This window comes from Gobio gobio (assembly GCF_949357685.1).
Source record: "Gobio gobio genome assembly, chromosome: 4".
Classification (NCBI taxonomy): domain Eukaryota; kingdom Metazoa; phylum Chordata; class Actinopteri; order Cypriniformes; family Gobionidae; genus Gobio; species Gobio gobio.
Window position 1 is genome coordinate 47,470,045 of NC_137100.1, and position 16,421 is coordinate 47,486,465.

The 16,421-nt window shown below is 42.4% G+C and overlaps 1 protein-coding gene across 2 annotated transcripts in view; it reads left to right on the forward strand.

Moving 5' to 3' along the window:
- Positions 1-16,421, forward strand: part of osbp2b (oxysterol binding protein 2b) — a 145,074-nt gene that overhangs the window by 112,892 nt on the left and 15,761 nt on the right. For both annotated transcript variants that reach the window (XM_079815728.1, XM_079815729.1), the window contains one exon: positions 13,055-13,305. In XM_079815728.1, the coding sequence (XP_079671854.1) occupies positions 13,055-13,305 (251 nt within the window). The remainder of the gene's footprint in view (positions 1-13,054; positions 13,306-16,421) is intronic.

Sequence of the window (16,421 nt, forward strand, 5' to 3'; positions counted from 1 at the left end):
ACACATTCTTTTGAAGGCTTGATTGTGTTTGTGGGGTGCCCTGTAACATGTGTTCATGCTTCGTTTAAAAAAAAAAATTGCATTATTTTTCATATATTTGACCTTTATTCTACACTGCTCTGTCCCTCCTTGTAAAACGGTCTGATGCTTTCCGGGTTCTATGAAGCCAGTCCCTCAAAAATACGCAGTGGGCTCAGATTGGTTAGCTGGCCCAGTGTGTTGTGATTCGCTAACCGCCTAGTGCATGTTTATCGGAAACGTCACGCCCCTTACCTTTACCGGTAGACTGTGCTTTGGTCAGTATTAGAAACAATGGCGTCAATAAAACCATACCAATCTGAGCCCGAATCAGACACAGAACATTTTAGTGAAGATGATCGAGCATAACCTGTTCAGTCCTCAAGAGTAAAGACTGCGGATCTATAATGATCGCTACTGAATGGCACTGTTACTTTTGTATTTTTAGAACGATTATAGCCAAATATCTGTCGCAAGAACTATTAACCCAAAACATTGGCTTTGCTAGTAGCCAAATCACACACAGAACCATGTTTAGCATGCCTGTAGATAAACAATACATAAAAGCTCTAATCAAAGAATCATTTACACTAATGCCAAGTTCGCTGTTGAGATTTTAACGTTAGTGTTTGTAACGTTAGGTGTTCGTCGGATAACGTTAAAAATGAATAAGCATTTAACAGACTGGTTTGCAGAACAGCGTTGTCATCTGTTTACTTCCTTGCTACAACGTACAATTAACCTATTACAGGAAAACACATAGATGAAAAATAAATCAGACTTACAGGTTGTGGCCCGTAAACAGCTTCTGTTTGTAAATCCAGCTTTCAGGACAAGCCGTTGTGTGAATCCTGCATTGAACTCGCGAAGATTGTGGAAGTTTTCCTCCGTGAAATGTGCAGCGGGAGCCGCGAGCCCGTCGTGCATGAACCGCGGCTCATGAATTGCAAATACAGATGAATATTGTCCATTATGTCACATTTTCCAGTCTTCTCCTCCGACCCTGTCTGTCTCGTGCTTTATGATGGGCAGCATCTGCGACCTGTTCCCCTCTGTCTCATACACACGTGCATATAACATGCTGTATGTTAAACGCACTGCAACGCACCCCTGTCCCTTGGAAGGAAAGCAAGTACCCCAGACCTGCAATCCGGATGAAAATAACAGTGTTTCGTCGGCATTGCAGCAACACCACTCCAGCCTAACTATACCACAACAACAGCGATACAAAATGGCCTCACCCCCCCTTATTTAATATTCTCGGAGGAGGGGTTTATGTAAATAATGAGGCTGGTGATGTCACCAACCCTGGAGGAATGTCTTTAGTCGCCTAATGGCCGTTTGCTGTAGTCCTTAGAAATTGATTTCTTTCAAAGCAAATATCTCCGTTTGCTTTAAACTTTGAACGTTGTAACTTTGCAGATGTTGATTATGCTCAAGCAGCAACATTACACGCTAGCTAAAGTTAGAATAGTGAAATCGTGGTTTACCACCCCTTTAAAGATCCTGCGGTATATTTAACAGTGGGCATGGGGTACTTTTTATCCCTGTTTGCACCAAACACATCTGGTGGGTTTTCTGTCAAAACGCTCTTTTTTAAGTTTCATCTGACCATAGAACCAGGTCTCTTTTGAAAATTCCAGTCGTGTCTGACAACTGAATATGCTGGAGTTTGCTTTTGTCATGTAGGTGCTGTTTTTTTTAATAGGTTTTCTGACCCCAAAAATTCAACTAATCTCTGCGATTCTCCTTGGAGAGTCTTTATCCACTCAAACTCAGATTCGTAACATCTTTAGTTGATTGGAGTCGAGTCCTCCGAGGATGATGATTCGGCTGTGCTGCCACCCTTGGGTGTGCCAGCATTGCCCGAGTCGGACCCGGAGCTGACAGCCATGCTGTCTCGGGCAGCCGCGAGTCTTGGGCTAGAGTGGAACCCTCTAGCGGCTGGATGATTGGTTTTTGGGGGCGCCGCGCGCTGACACCCGTCAGTCCCCGCCCCCAATTCCATTCTTCCCTGAGCTCTACCCTCGTGCATGTCCTTGAGCAACCGGTTCCTGGGAGCCTGGCTACAGTTTCCGGGACTGTCCCGCTGGGTCGCGAAGACCATCAGGCTCGGCTACGCGATTCAGTTCGGGCAGGCTCCTCCCTGCTTCCGGGGAGTCCGCTACACCATGGTCGGGCCCAATGCCCCTGTCATGCGTGTGGAGGTTGCCATCCTACTGGCGAAGGGTGCGATCGAGCCTGTCCCTCCAGCCGAAATTAAGTCCAGCTTTTACAGCCCCTACTTCATTGTACCCAAGAAAACCGGTGGGTTACGACCAATCCTGGATCTGCACGTCCTGAACGATCCCTTCACAGGCTTCCGTTCAGGATGTTGACAGCGAAACGCCTTTTTGAATGCATTTGTCCAGCCGATTGGTTTGCAGCGTTCGACCTGAAGGACGCCTTCTTCCATGTCTCCATCCTACCTCGACACAGACCGTTCCTACAGTTTGCTTTCGAGGGGCGGGCATATCAGTATGCGGTCCTCTCATTCGGGCTAGCTCTGTCCCCTCGCGTCTTTACAAAGATTGTCGAGGCAGCCCTTGCGACACTCAGGCAGCACGGGGTTCGCATCCTGAAATACCTCGACGACTGGCTCATACTGAGTCACTCTCGAGAGCAGGTGTGCGAACACAGAGACCTAGTGCTCCAGCACTTAGCCCGTCTGGGCCTTCGGGTCAACTGGGAGAAGAGCAAACTCTGCCCCGTGCAGGAGATCTTTTCTCGGTATGGATATCGTCTCGGTCGCCATGTGTGCGCAGCTTACCAGCGAGCGTGCACAGTCACTGCTGACTTGCCTCCGTCAAAACGAGAGCAAGAGTGCGGTTCCACTGAAGTTATTTCAGAGGCTCCTGGGGCATATGGCATCTGCAGCCGCGGTAACGCCGCTCGGATAGCTTCATATGAGACTGCTTCAGCACTGGCTTCGCGATCGAGCCCCGAGATGGGAATGGCAGTCTGGCATGCTCCGGGTCCCAGTGACTCGGGCCTGCCTCCAGACTCTCACCCCGTGGTCCCTTAGTGTGCCCTTAGAACGAGTTTCCAGGCATGTTGTTGAATCAACAGATGCCTCCACCACGGGCTGGGGAGCAATGTGCAATGGACATGCTGCCGCGGGCTCCTGAACAGGACCCCAGCGCCTCCTGCATGTCAATTGCCTCGAGTTGCTGGCAGTACGGTTCACCCTGCACCGCTTCTGAATGTTGCTGAAGGGTCAACATGTACTAGTCCGGTCAGACAACACGGCCCATAGTAGCGTACATCAACCACCAGGGTGGTCTACGCTCCCACCGTATGTCTCAACTCGCCCGCCATCTCATCTTATGGAGTCAGAAGCATCTGAGGTCCCCTTTAATTATAATTATAATTTGTTATATTTATATAGCGCTTTTCTAGGCACTCAAAGTGCTTTACATATAGAAGGGGGAATCTCCTCAACCACCACCAATGTGCACCATCCACCTGGATGATGCGACGGCAGCCATATTGCGCCAGAACGCCCACCACACACCAGCTGATTGATGGAGAGGAGGAGTGATGACGCCAATCTGTATATGGGGATGATTAGGAGGCCGTGATGGAGAGGGGCCAATGGGCAAATCTGGCCAGGATGCCGGGGTTACACCCCTACTCTTTATCGTAGGACATCCTGGGATTTTTAATGACCACAGAGAGTCAGGACCTCGGTTTAACGTCTCATCCGAAGGACGGTGCTTGTTACAGTATAGTGTCCCAATCACTATAGTGGGGTGTTAGGACCCGCACAGACCACAGGGTGAGCACCCCCTGCTGGCCTCACTAACACCTCTACCAGCAGCTACCTGGTTTTCCAAAATGGTCTCCCATCCAGGTACTAACCAGGCTCAGCCCTGCTTAGCTTCAGTGGGAAACCAGTCTTGGGCTGCAGGGTGTTATGGCTGCTGGTTACCTTTGTGCTTTCCATATCCCGGGAGAACTGAACCTTGCAGCCGACAAGCTCTCACGGTCTCGGCCACTCCCTGGAGAATGGAGACTCCATCCCCAGACGTTCCAGCTGATCTGGGAACTGTTCGGCGACGCACAGATAGATCTGTTTGCCTCCCACGACTCTTTCCATTGCAGCCTGTTCTATTCCCTGACTGAGGGCACGCTTGGCACGGATGCACTGGTGCACAGCTGGCCGCGGGGCCTACGCAAGTATCCATTTCCCCCAGTGAGCCTTCTCGCACTGTGCAAGATCAGTGAGGACAAGGATCAGATCATATTGGTCGCCCCGTACTGGCACGGCCGGACCTGGTTCTCAGAACTCCTACTCCTTGCGACAGCCCCTCCCTGGCCGATTCCTCTGAGGAAGGACCTTCTCTCTCAGAGACGGGGCACCTGGGAAGCTGAAGGGAAAGGCTCTCTCAAAGCAAAGGTTGTCTCCTCTGGTAAGCCAAAACAATAGCGTTATTGTTTTGGCTTACCAGAGGCTGGGGAGTCCATGCCTCCTTGGGGTTAGGGCTCACTCCACCTGGAGTGTGGCCTCCTCTTGGGCTCTAGCGCATGGTGCTTCGCTAACAGACATCTGCAGAGCTGCAGGCTGGGCGACACCTAACACATTCGCAAGATTCTACAATCTCCGAGTGGAGCCTGTGTCCGACTATGTACTCGCCTCCACTAGTGGCCGGTAATGGACTAGGCTCAGGTGTCTTCGCTTGCTTGCCATTCCACTCCGCGGACTGGATACGTGCAATATTTTCTTCAGGTGAGCTTCCCGGAAGCCCTGAGTTCCTCCAGCACTGTCGACGCCGACACCAGTAAGTCTGCCCTCTCGAGCCCAGACCCTTGTGTCAGGCCAGGTGCCTCCGTGTGCATGGTTCCCCTCTGGGCGACCCCCACACGTGCATTTCCACCGTAAGCCTCCTTGAGCAGGTGTCTTCCCCTTGGCAAGCCCTTGCCACCCTGGGGTTAAAAATCCACCTTCGGCTGGTTCCCCAGAGTTCTCCATATGCAGCCCTTAGCGGGTCATGTGTACTCTCTAAGTCCTCCCTAAGGGTAGGCATTTTGGCGCATATTTTCCACCTGGAATATGCTTCCCAGTGTACCTTGGTATTCCTATGATAAGTGGGAGTCCTTCGTCCTCTGTACTAGCCTTACGACAGGATACTCGCACTTACGCAGGGCACTGGAAGACAGCCGAGTGGCGTGATTACATTGGGACCCCCATTGTGTGACTGAACGAAAGGGAACGTCTCGGCTACGTATGTAACCCTCGTTCCCTGAGGAGGGAATGGAGACGTAACGTCCCTCTGCCACATCCGCTGTACCGCTGCAACGGCAGGGAGTTCAGTCTTGGCTCCTCAGCAGGTAAACATAATGGGATGTTGCCAGCGTACTTCCTTATATACCCACGCGGTGGGGCGGAGTTACGCATGCAAATTCCGCATACCCATGGAATTGGCACTGCCATTGGCCATTTTCTAAGATCTCGAAGATGATTGGCTTCTAAGCAAAACCCCCATTCGTCAGTCACTGACGTTACGTCTCCGTTCCCTCCTCAGGGAACGAGGGTTACATACGTAACCGAGACGTTCCCTGCACACACAGTCAAATTTGCATACTGTGCACAATATAGCCTATATACTGCACAAAAAGTACTTGGTATGGTAATATGCTGTTAGAAACATTCCCACAGATTCCTCTGTCAGCAGTCACATGACCAATGGCTCACAAATACATGATGTATGTGCAGGATCAGCTAGTGTGTGTGTGCATGTGTGTCCGTTGTGGCTAATGGAAAGAGAGAAAAGAAGAAGCTCTAGAAATGGACTATTTGATTAAATGCGCTCCCCATGCCGACATTTAGACCCTTGAGATGTCATTCTGTTGCCGTTTAGATTAAAACAGTCAATAACTGTCTCGAGGCCAGTAGTTGATCTGGCACCAACCAGCACAATAAACAGAGAAGCAGGAGAGACCTTTTTAATGCACAATAATTACTGTTTTAATCTGGTATTTGGTCATAGAAGACTCTTGTTTAGTTAGAATATAACTAAAGTTCTTTCTACAGGAAGTGCCCTAAAGTGACCCCTTCCCTCCACACACAATGTTTTCTATCTGTGTATGTTACTGTTGAGTCATGAGAAGGTTAATGTGTTCAGTCTCTGAACAGTTTGCTGACGACGACTCTGCTCTCTGCTGAGGAGGAACAAACACAGTCAAATCAATCTCACCCTTGCCCCGCTCCGCTGCTCTGAATGAGGTTGCCATGTCCTCGTCTCTCACACGCACTATGCCATGTCTTTTTCCCTGAAATGTTCTTTCTTTTGTCAGAGAGGAGCTGCAGTGTCCTTACACTATAGACATGCATTTTCTGAATTCATCTTATAATTTGTATGACGTAATGCATGTGACTCAGTCTGAGTAGCTGTCTTATTGTGTCTGTTGCATGATTCTGTTTTGGGCTCAGCATCAGGATCTCAACTCTGCTCTGATGCGTTTTCTCTAGATTTATGTGACTTCTGTCACTGGAAGGGAGCCATTGTGTGTGTGGAAATGTGTAATGCATGTGTGTGTGGGAGCGTGTTTACACATGCCAATGAACATTAATGATGGCAGCTGTGAAATCATGCAGAGTGAACACTTGGGAATCCAAATAATTTATCATTTATTTTGAGCACGTCCTTTCCACTAGCAAATGTTTTTAGACATCACAAGTGATTCTGGTGACTAGTAAAGGCATACTAAGCCTTTTTGCTGGCTCTTATTTTTCTACCTAAATAAAACCAATATGGTGGTCTTTTAGACTTTTATTTTATCTTTTTACTGACAGCTATGGAAATACAATAATGACTTGGAAAAAGGAAATGGAGGGTCTTGGAAGAGCATGTCCAGTCAAAGTCAATATCCAGATCTCAATCCAATTGAAATGTTTTGGGGGCCTTGTATATGCAAAAGAACGAAAACAAAACTCCACTATACTGTAGAGTGTTGCATGGGTGACATAGGCCAGCCCCAAGTTAGCATTAGGCTATCCTGGTTCCCTTGACAATTTTGTGTTTCTTCCTATTTTGGACTGTTCCAGAAAATAACCTCTGTTTCCAACAAGTGTTTATGATTCTTACACATTTAGTTTATCTTTACAAATGAACACAACTTTTTGAAGCCTAAACAGGGCTTTCAAGTCTCACGCATTCACCGCGTGACACGCATTTCAACCAGTTCACACGCTCACACGCCACACCTTGTATTTCTCACGATGAGAAGTAAGGGATAACTTGTACCGCTAAATACAATTAATGGACGAGGCGCAGGCATATGGAGGGAAGTTCTCTGCTGAGTTAGTAGTTGTCTCGAGTTAAATGCCACCTACCAGCCAATCAGAAATTATGTGATCCTGCTGCAAGCACATTCGTTATTAGGCAACATGGATGTGCGCACACATGGAGTGGATGTTGGAAGAGCAAGATCCAATGAATGCGGTAGGTAACCCCTTAAATTTTTTTAACCACTTGCCTGTGATCAAAGATAGTGAGAGCTGATGTTGGGGAATATAGCCAAATTCATGCTAAATTATTATTGATAATGTCTCTTAAACTGATTTCAACAGAAGTTTTTTGACGAAAACATTCCAGGATTTTCAAAATCAATGCAGTAGGGCTGGTCCGAATACCATTTTTTCAGCTTCGAAGCTTCGGTAGTAATCAACACTGAATATTCGAAGCTTTGGAGGGAGGAGGCTGATCATAATCTTCTCTCTAATAAAGGCATGAATATCGAGAAGTGGCGCGCCTCATGCGGGCAGGGCTTATATGCTCAGAGAACGGACACTGCACTAGTGATACAAAACACACTGTTACGTCCCAGTAACAAGCTCCTATATTTCACAATAGATTCATTTAGATTGATAATAACGAGCTTGCTGCAATAGTCGGTGTTACGGGTGTTCAGGCATAGCACCAGTTACATCACTTGCCCACCGCGGCACCACCCCCACCGTCGTTCTGATATTTTATAGTAGTAAAAATAATTTAGTTCAGTTAGAGAACAGATTAACTACAATTAAAAACTGAATGTGCATCGTGAGTCGAACTCAGGAGTCAGATTTCATTCATCTGATGAACTTCATCAAGACATGCAAAGTTCCTGGTAAGCAAGACTGTGAAAGATGCATTCACGCAGAGCCAGAAGCTTTGAATCAGCGAGAGTCCGAAGCTGAATGACAAGATGATCGTGGAAGATTTGGTTTCAAAGCGAAATGTAAAAGCGCCGATTTAAGGGAGTTTGTCATTGTACTGTTTTGTTGTTGTGTTTTTCAATAAGAATAATAGGCTAATGAGCCCACCATTCAAGCAACCCGCCCCCGGAATTGGCGCTAAATCTAAACCGAAAGTAAAATGTGAATGGCTGCACTGTCATTTATTCATGGCCGCACAATGCACAAGCTCTATAAGCTCATGTTGTGCGCTCTAGACAGAGACTCAGTTGCAGGGAACACTTAGGCTAAGAAGAAGCAAATATATTTATTAAGTATAACGAGGTTGGGTTCCTATTCAACTGTCTATAGGCTATAAGATAATTGTACAAAAAGAGTATTGTATTTCGCCAGATTTTAGTGTAAACATATTCAGGCGCAAATGAGAACCTTTTCGAGGGGCATGACAGGTGCAAAAAATCAAATACTAACCCACCGAACGAATATTTTAATATTCTGGTCCAGCCCTACAATGTCGTTTCAAAGGGCTTTAAAGGGCTTCAGAGGCCTCTGCACAGTCCCAGCCGAGGAATAGGGTCTTATCTAGCGAAACTATCTGTCATTTTCTAAAAATAAATAAACATTTATATACTTTTTAACCTCAAATGCGCAACTTCTGTGTTGTTTTTATTCACTGCGTATGACGCCATCACTTTGGAAAGGTCACGGCCATGACATACGTGGAAGTACCGACCCAGTGCCGAAAAACATCTCCCGTTCTCCTCCAACTTTAAAATTGTCCGACATAGTTTATTTTTGTAAAGGGCGTTTGATTTAGTCTTTGCACGTTCATTTTAACAATGGGTCACGAACGTCACAAGCGTGACCTTTCTGACGTGATGACATCGTACGTCATGAAGAAGAACAACACAGAAGACATGCATTTGAGGTTAAAAAGTATATAAATCTTTATTTTTTTTTATAAAATGGCCGATGGTTTCGCTAGAAAATACACTATTCCTTGGCTGGGATTGTGCAGAGTCCTCTGAATCCCTTTGAAACTGCATTGATTTGGACCTTCAACCCGTTGGTTGCCATTAAAAACCATTATGTGATGAAAAATCCTGGTATGTTTTCCTCAGAAAACTTAATTTCTTTTCGACTGAAGAAAGAAAAAATGAACATCTTGAATGAGTAAATTATCAGGAAATTTTTATTTTGAAGTGAACTAATCCTTTAACTTAGCTTTGGCTACCGGAAACTAAGGAAAATACTATTCAAATTCTACTGTATTAACACTCTGCTATGTTAAGACTACATACACTCACCTAAAGGATTATTAGGAACACCTGTTCAATTTCTCATTAATGCAATTATCTAATCAACCAATCACATGGCAGTTGCTTCAATGCATTTAGGGGTGTGGTCCTGGTCAAGACAATCTCCTGAACTCCAAACTGAATGTCAGAATGGGAAAGAAAGGTGATTTAAGCAATTTTGAGCGTGGCATGGTTGTTGGTGCCAGACGGACTGGTCTGAGTATTTCACAATCTGCTCAGTTAACTGGGATTTTCACGCAGAACCATTTCTAGGGTTTACGAAAAATGGTGTGAAAAGGGAAAAACATCCAGTATGCGGCAGTCCTGTGGGCGAAAATGCCTTGTTGATGCTAGAGGTCAGAGGAGAATGGGCCGACTGATTCAAGCTGATAGAAGAGCAACTTTGACTGAAATAACCACTCGTTACAACCGAGGTATGCAGCAAAGCATTTGTGAAGCCACAACACGCACAACCTTGAGGCGGGTGGGCTACAACAGCAGAAGACCCCACCGGGTACCACTCATCTCCAATACAAATACAAATACAAATACAAATAGGAAAAAGAGGCTACAATTTGCACGAGTTCACCAAAATTGGACAGTTGAAGACTGGAAAAATGTTGCCTGGTCTGATGAGTCTCGATTTCTGTTGAGACATTCAGATGGTAGAGTCAGAATTTGGCGTAAACAGAATGAGAACATGGATCCATCATGCCTTGTTACCACTGTGCAGGCTGGTGGTGGTGGTGGTGTAATGGTGTGGGGGATGTTTTCTTGGCACACTTTATGCCCCTTAGTGCCAATTGGGCATCATTTAAATGCCACGGCCTATCTGAGCATTGTTTCTGACCATGTTCATCCCTTTATGACCACCATGTACCCATCCTCTGATGGCTACTTCCAGCTGGATAATGCACCATGTCACAAAGCTCGAATCATTTCAAATTGGTTTCTTGAACATGACAATGAGTTCACTGTACTAAAGTGGCCCCCACAGTCACCAGATCTCAACCCAATAGAGCATCTTTGGGATGTGGTGGAACGGGAATTTTGTGCCCTGGATTTGCATCCCACAAATCTCCAACAACTGCAAGATGCTATCCTATCAATATGGGCCAACATTTATAAAGAATGCTTTCAGCACCTTGTTGAATCAATGCCACGTAGAATTAAGGCAGTTCTGAAGGCGAATGGGGGTCAAACACAGTATTAGTATGGTGTTCCTAATAATCCTTTAGGTGAGTGTACATCTCTTAAAGCAGAGCTCTCTGGCTATCATTTCAGTAATGTTTTATATCCTGGCAATGCATACATTAATCATTGCATTTGTCTGTTTCAAAGATGCAGATGCAGAGAGAGTGTTCTCCAATCTCCATGGTGGGTTTGAACAAAACCAAAACTAGGAACAGTTTGCCTCTGGACAGAACGCTATCATCCAGATGATGGAGAAAATGGCTGGCCTTGAGCCACAGTGCTTTAAGTGGGAGCCCCCTACCCCTGTCATCAAGCCATCAATATGTGCAACAAACACCTACAACACAAAACACCATTCATAAGCTGAAATGTGTACTTTTCTCTGTGTACAAACACACACACACGTCTGGTTCACTATCTTTGTAGTAGACAGAACGATTTTTATACTGTAAATTTACACTTACCCTTACACTAACCCTACCCCTAAACCTACCCATCACACAAAACGTTCTGCATTTTTAAATTTTCCCAAAAAACTAATTCTGTATTATGTATAAGCTTGTTTCCTCATGAGGACCTCAATTTAGGTCCCAACGATGACACAAGTCCCCATGAGTCTGTGTGCATTCAGGTTGAAGTCACCACTGGAATAGAAAAAATACACACTCTCTCTCACACGCGCACACACACACACACACACACAATCACAGACACAGCTTGACATACCGGTACATGCTCAGGGCAAGTTCTGCAGTCCTTCTGTATGTGTACAGAATGTCCATTGAGCACTGCTGTTCAGTTGGCTCGTTTGGGGCCAAATTTCTTTTTATTTTTGATACATTTATTTTTTTGATATATATAAAACTATTTTATTTTATTTGGATGAATTTGTCTTTATCAGATTTATCAATTGTCATAATTTCTATTTGTGCTGGTCAATTATGAACAATAGGTAAGATTTAACTGCTAGCAAAAACTTGAGAGAATTTGGGTGTGGCCACTGCTGCAAATATTTGAGTGGCTCCTCCCCTAACAGATTTGGGGCCCTATCATATACCCGGCGCAATGCAGCGCCAGGCACCAGTGTACACTCTGTAGGTGTACACAGGCACCACATCCTAAGTACACTTGCGCTGTGCGCTTTAGACCATGCGTTTAGATCGTTAAAATATAGGGACCCGTAATCTCACTCTAACCTTTTGATAAAACTTGAGAGAAACTTGAGAGAACCATGCTAAATACAAAAGCTATGAACAAACTACAACATGGACACAACTTCAATATCACCACTGCTAAGCTTCCAATGACTCTTTCACTCTTTATTCAGAATCGACAAGTTGGACAGTTTGAGTTAAAAATCGACAAGTTGAACAATTTAAGTTCATAGTTTGCCAGAGAATGAGTATAAACACAACAAAGCCATAAAAGTGGACTACTGTCCAGATGAGTTTACTTGTTCTGCGTGATGCGGTTTAATGTCCCTGATAACCTCTGCTCTGTAGTTCCATTTAGACACTTGTCAAAAAGTGTAAAACATGTAAAAGCTTAAAAACAGTAACGAGTGTGCTATTACTGGTGTGTTTTATGTTGTAGAGTAAAACATGAAAATATATTGATCTTGTTTAGGTTATTTAGGAAAGCTAAATATTTTTTTTTGAATAAAAGATTTCAAAGTTAAATTCATTGTTATTTGTTTCATTTATATCACCCTCACCAATCAGTTTTGTGCAGATACAATTTCAGTATCAATATTCCCACATACTGTATGTTAAAAGACTAATCTTTTCATGGGCTAAACTTTTTCAGAGCACTTTATTTTAAAAGTTCTCATTTCTTTTTGCGTAAAGCATCACTTAAAGACTTTTAAATCAAAGTTGTGTGTATGTGCATTGACAGTCCAAACCCTACATCTTATCCACAGATGAGTCTTGTCAGTTCAGAACTTCTGTTCTCCAGTTTGACTTTATTAGGAAACACGTTTATATCTGAGAATTTCAGGTTTCTTAAAAGGTAATATTTTTTGCGTAGTCACCATATCTGTCCACCATCTAGTGTGTGTGTGTGTGTCTGTGTTGATTTAGTATGTTTGTGCTTTGTTTGCATAAGTGTCTATGGTAATATCGACTGGGTGCCTGCCGTTGGGGCTACAGCCACCTGTTAAATCAGCATTAATTAATGAGGGAAATTAGGAGGAGCTGTGCTCTCGACTCATTAATGAGAACAGCTGGAAAATACTTTGTGCTCTGGGGATTTTGTTCTGTTTTTAAAGGTTTAGTTCACCCAATAATGAAATGTACTTTTTTTCTAACTTTCTCTGTCTGTGTAGATGACTCAGCGGATGAGGAGCCCACGTCTCAGTCAGACCACAGCGAGATCCAGGGCACACTTAAGACTCTGGCCAGTAAGTTGGATGACTTGAGCACGTGCAATGACCTGATAGCCAAGCACGGAGCGGCGCTGCAGCGGTCTCTGAGTGAGCTCGAGACCTTGCGTGTGCCTCTGGAGGGAGGAGAGAAAATCAAGGCTGTCAATGAGAGAGCCACCCTCTTTCGCATCACCTCCAATGCTATGATCAATGTAAGTACAGAACTAACTTGCTGTTGCCAGAGAATTGGGTCAGGTTTTAATTACTGCTATTTTGTTTATTTCGGTTTTAAATTAATCTTAATTCTAAGTGTTTACAGTACAAAGGTTTGGGGTCAGAAAGAACGTATACTTTATTCAGCAAGGACACATTAAATTGATCAAAAATGACAGTAAAGACTCATTGTGTCAATGTTATCGTTATGTTACATGTACTTACCATCGTAATAACAGTAAATTGTGCATAATTACATGCCACTAACCCTCACCCAAACCATAAATCTACCCTAACCCTATAGTAAGTACATGTAGTTAATTAATATTACTCAGTACTTAAATATATAATTACACTGTAACAATGACACCTTAAAATAAAGTGTGACTGACTTTTTATATTGTTACAAAATATTTATATTACTAATAAATGCTTTTCTTTTGAACTTTCTATTCACCAAAAGAATCCAGTTTTTTTAATCACATTTTCTACAAAAATATTAAGCAGCACAACTGTTTTCCACTGTTATCCTGTTTTATAAATATAAAATATTTTAAATTGTAATAATATATCACCAAAATCTTACCAACCCAAACTTTTAAATGTTACTAGAAGTTATGTTACTTTGTCTGTTATTAAGATTATTATTATTATATATATTATTTTTGTCTCCTTTTTCATGAACTATGAAACTTATAATTAGGACTGGTTGTGGTTAGTGTGTTTAGTGTGTTTAATCATCTGGTCAGAGTTTTTCTTGGTCCCTAATGCCATGGTCAATATGATTGAGAACTGTTCAGAAAGAGTGGGATAGAAGATTGTGGTTCATTTATCAAAATGGACAAAGTGAAACGTAATCCAATATTATCTCTCAACACAAACATGCTTCATCATACAGACCCATGTGTGAAACTATAGCTCTAGAACAGCGGTTTTACTTTGAATCCTTTCCAGAGAAAATCTTAATCTGTGCTCAAATTTCATGTTCAATGTGGCTTTAAAGTCAAACGTTGTTGCAAATACCTGGATCAATGATTGTTTTTTCTTTTTTGCATGTAATCAATGAAGGTAGAACTGGCTTCCACTGCTCTGTGATCAATATAAGTCTAGGAATAGCTCTCAGTTTTATGGATGTCCTTTGTGTCTTTGATTTCCTAAATCAAATTTGGGACAGGTATCACTACTCACAGTCAAGGAAATCAATATTGGAGGTGATTTTGTCTTGTGTGTTCCCATTTCGACTTTGATGAACTTTACTGAACTCATCAGTCTGTGCCAAGCTTACACTTGAAAAAGTCTCTTGTGCTCACTATGGTTACATTTATTTGATCAGTAATGCAGTAAAAACAGTAATATTGTGAAATAATATTACAATTTAGAATAACTGTTAATAATTTCTTCCTGTAATGGCAAAGCTGAATTTCAGCAGCCATTACTCCAATGTTACATGATCCTTCAGAAATCATTCTAATATGCTAATCAATTTTGAAAACGTTTGTGCTGCTTAATATTTTTGTGAAAATTCTGATTTTCACATTTTTTCAGGATTTTTGATAACTAGAAAGATCAAAATTACTGCATTTATTTGTAATAAATCTTTTTTTTTTATAAATGTATTTCCTGTCACCTTTGAACGATTTATTCATCCTTCCTGAATAAAAGTATTCATTCTAAATCTTAGTGAACCCAAACTTTTGAACAGTAGTGAAGGTGAATGCAATTTCATGTTGTTTATTTTGATTCTGTGAGTTTCTCAAAAGGATTTTGAACAAATATGCATTGACTGCATCATAATTGTAATTGTAGGACACCACTTTAATCTTCACAGCCAGACTTTTGTGTATCAGCATAAAGGCTGGTCCCCATTAGTAGTAAATTTAGTAAATTAGTAGTAAATCACATTGACAGGAATTGGACTTGACTAACATGAAAACTGAGCAACCACATTTTTTTGAATATTTTCTGAAAAAAGTGAGCTTGGAAATTTCCATGCTCATTTAGATTATGTTTAATATATTTGGGTGAGATAGTGAGGAGGTGCTTCACAGAAGCCATGGGTAAGAACTACATCTGAGTGTTTCGCGAGATTAGCGAGATCTCTGTTTGATCAGCTGTGTGGACTCTTCTTTTGTTCATCTTTGAAATGATTAATAGCCAGCTGAACAGAAATACACATGCATAATGAAAAGTGCTGAATAGCTCTGTAGGTCCAGCTCATTAAAGCACTTGGACAGGCTTAACTACATCAGTTTTAATGAGAGGCAGAGGAAAACCATTCTGCTCTGTGTGTGTGGTGTGTGAGGGATAAACAGATGATCTTATATTTAATCATATACTATAATAATCAATTTGAAACAAGTAGAGAGAAGAAAGAGACTTTTCTCTTGTTGTTACTCTGTGAAAGACACTCTTTGAACACAGGTTTTACACTATACTCTTCAAAAATGTGGGGTTGGTAAGATTTTTTCATGTTTTTGAAAGAACCCTTTTATGCTCACCAACTCTGCATTTATTTGATCAAAATATACAGTAATTTTGTGAAATATTTAAACATTGTTTTCTATTTTAATATACTGTAAAATTTATTTTATTTCTGTGATGGCAAGCTGAATTTTTTAGCAGTGATTACTCCAGTCTTTCTTTAGTGTCACATGATCCTTCTGCAACCATATGTTGATTTGGTGCTCAAGAAATGTTCCTTCTTTTTTTTAAGGATTCTTTGAATAATAAACAGCATTTTTTTTAAATGGAAATAATTTGTAACATTGTAACTATGTCTTTACTGTCACTTTTAATACATTTAATGCATAAAAAAATACTGATCCCAAGCTTTTGAATGGTAGTATATCAGGACTGTGTTAAGTCCTGTGCGCTGAAGTGATTAGGGTGAATACAGGAAAAATAGGACACTTTTTGATCGTTTGTTCTAGTTATTAAAATATGATTGACCGTTTAAATGAAAGACATTTTAAATACAAAACCTTTGTCCCACTTAACTTAAAGGTGGGGTAGGTAAGAATGATCTAAAACACTTTTGTCCAAATTTGTTTAAACTTTCTTTATATGTCAATACATCATTAAAATGTAAGTACTCTGAAAAAGAGAGTATAAAAAT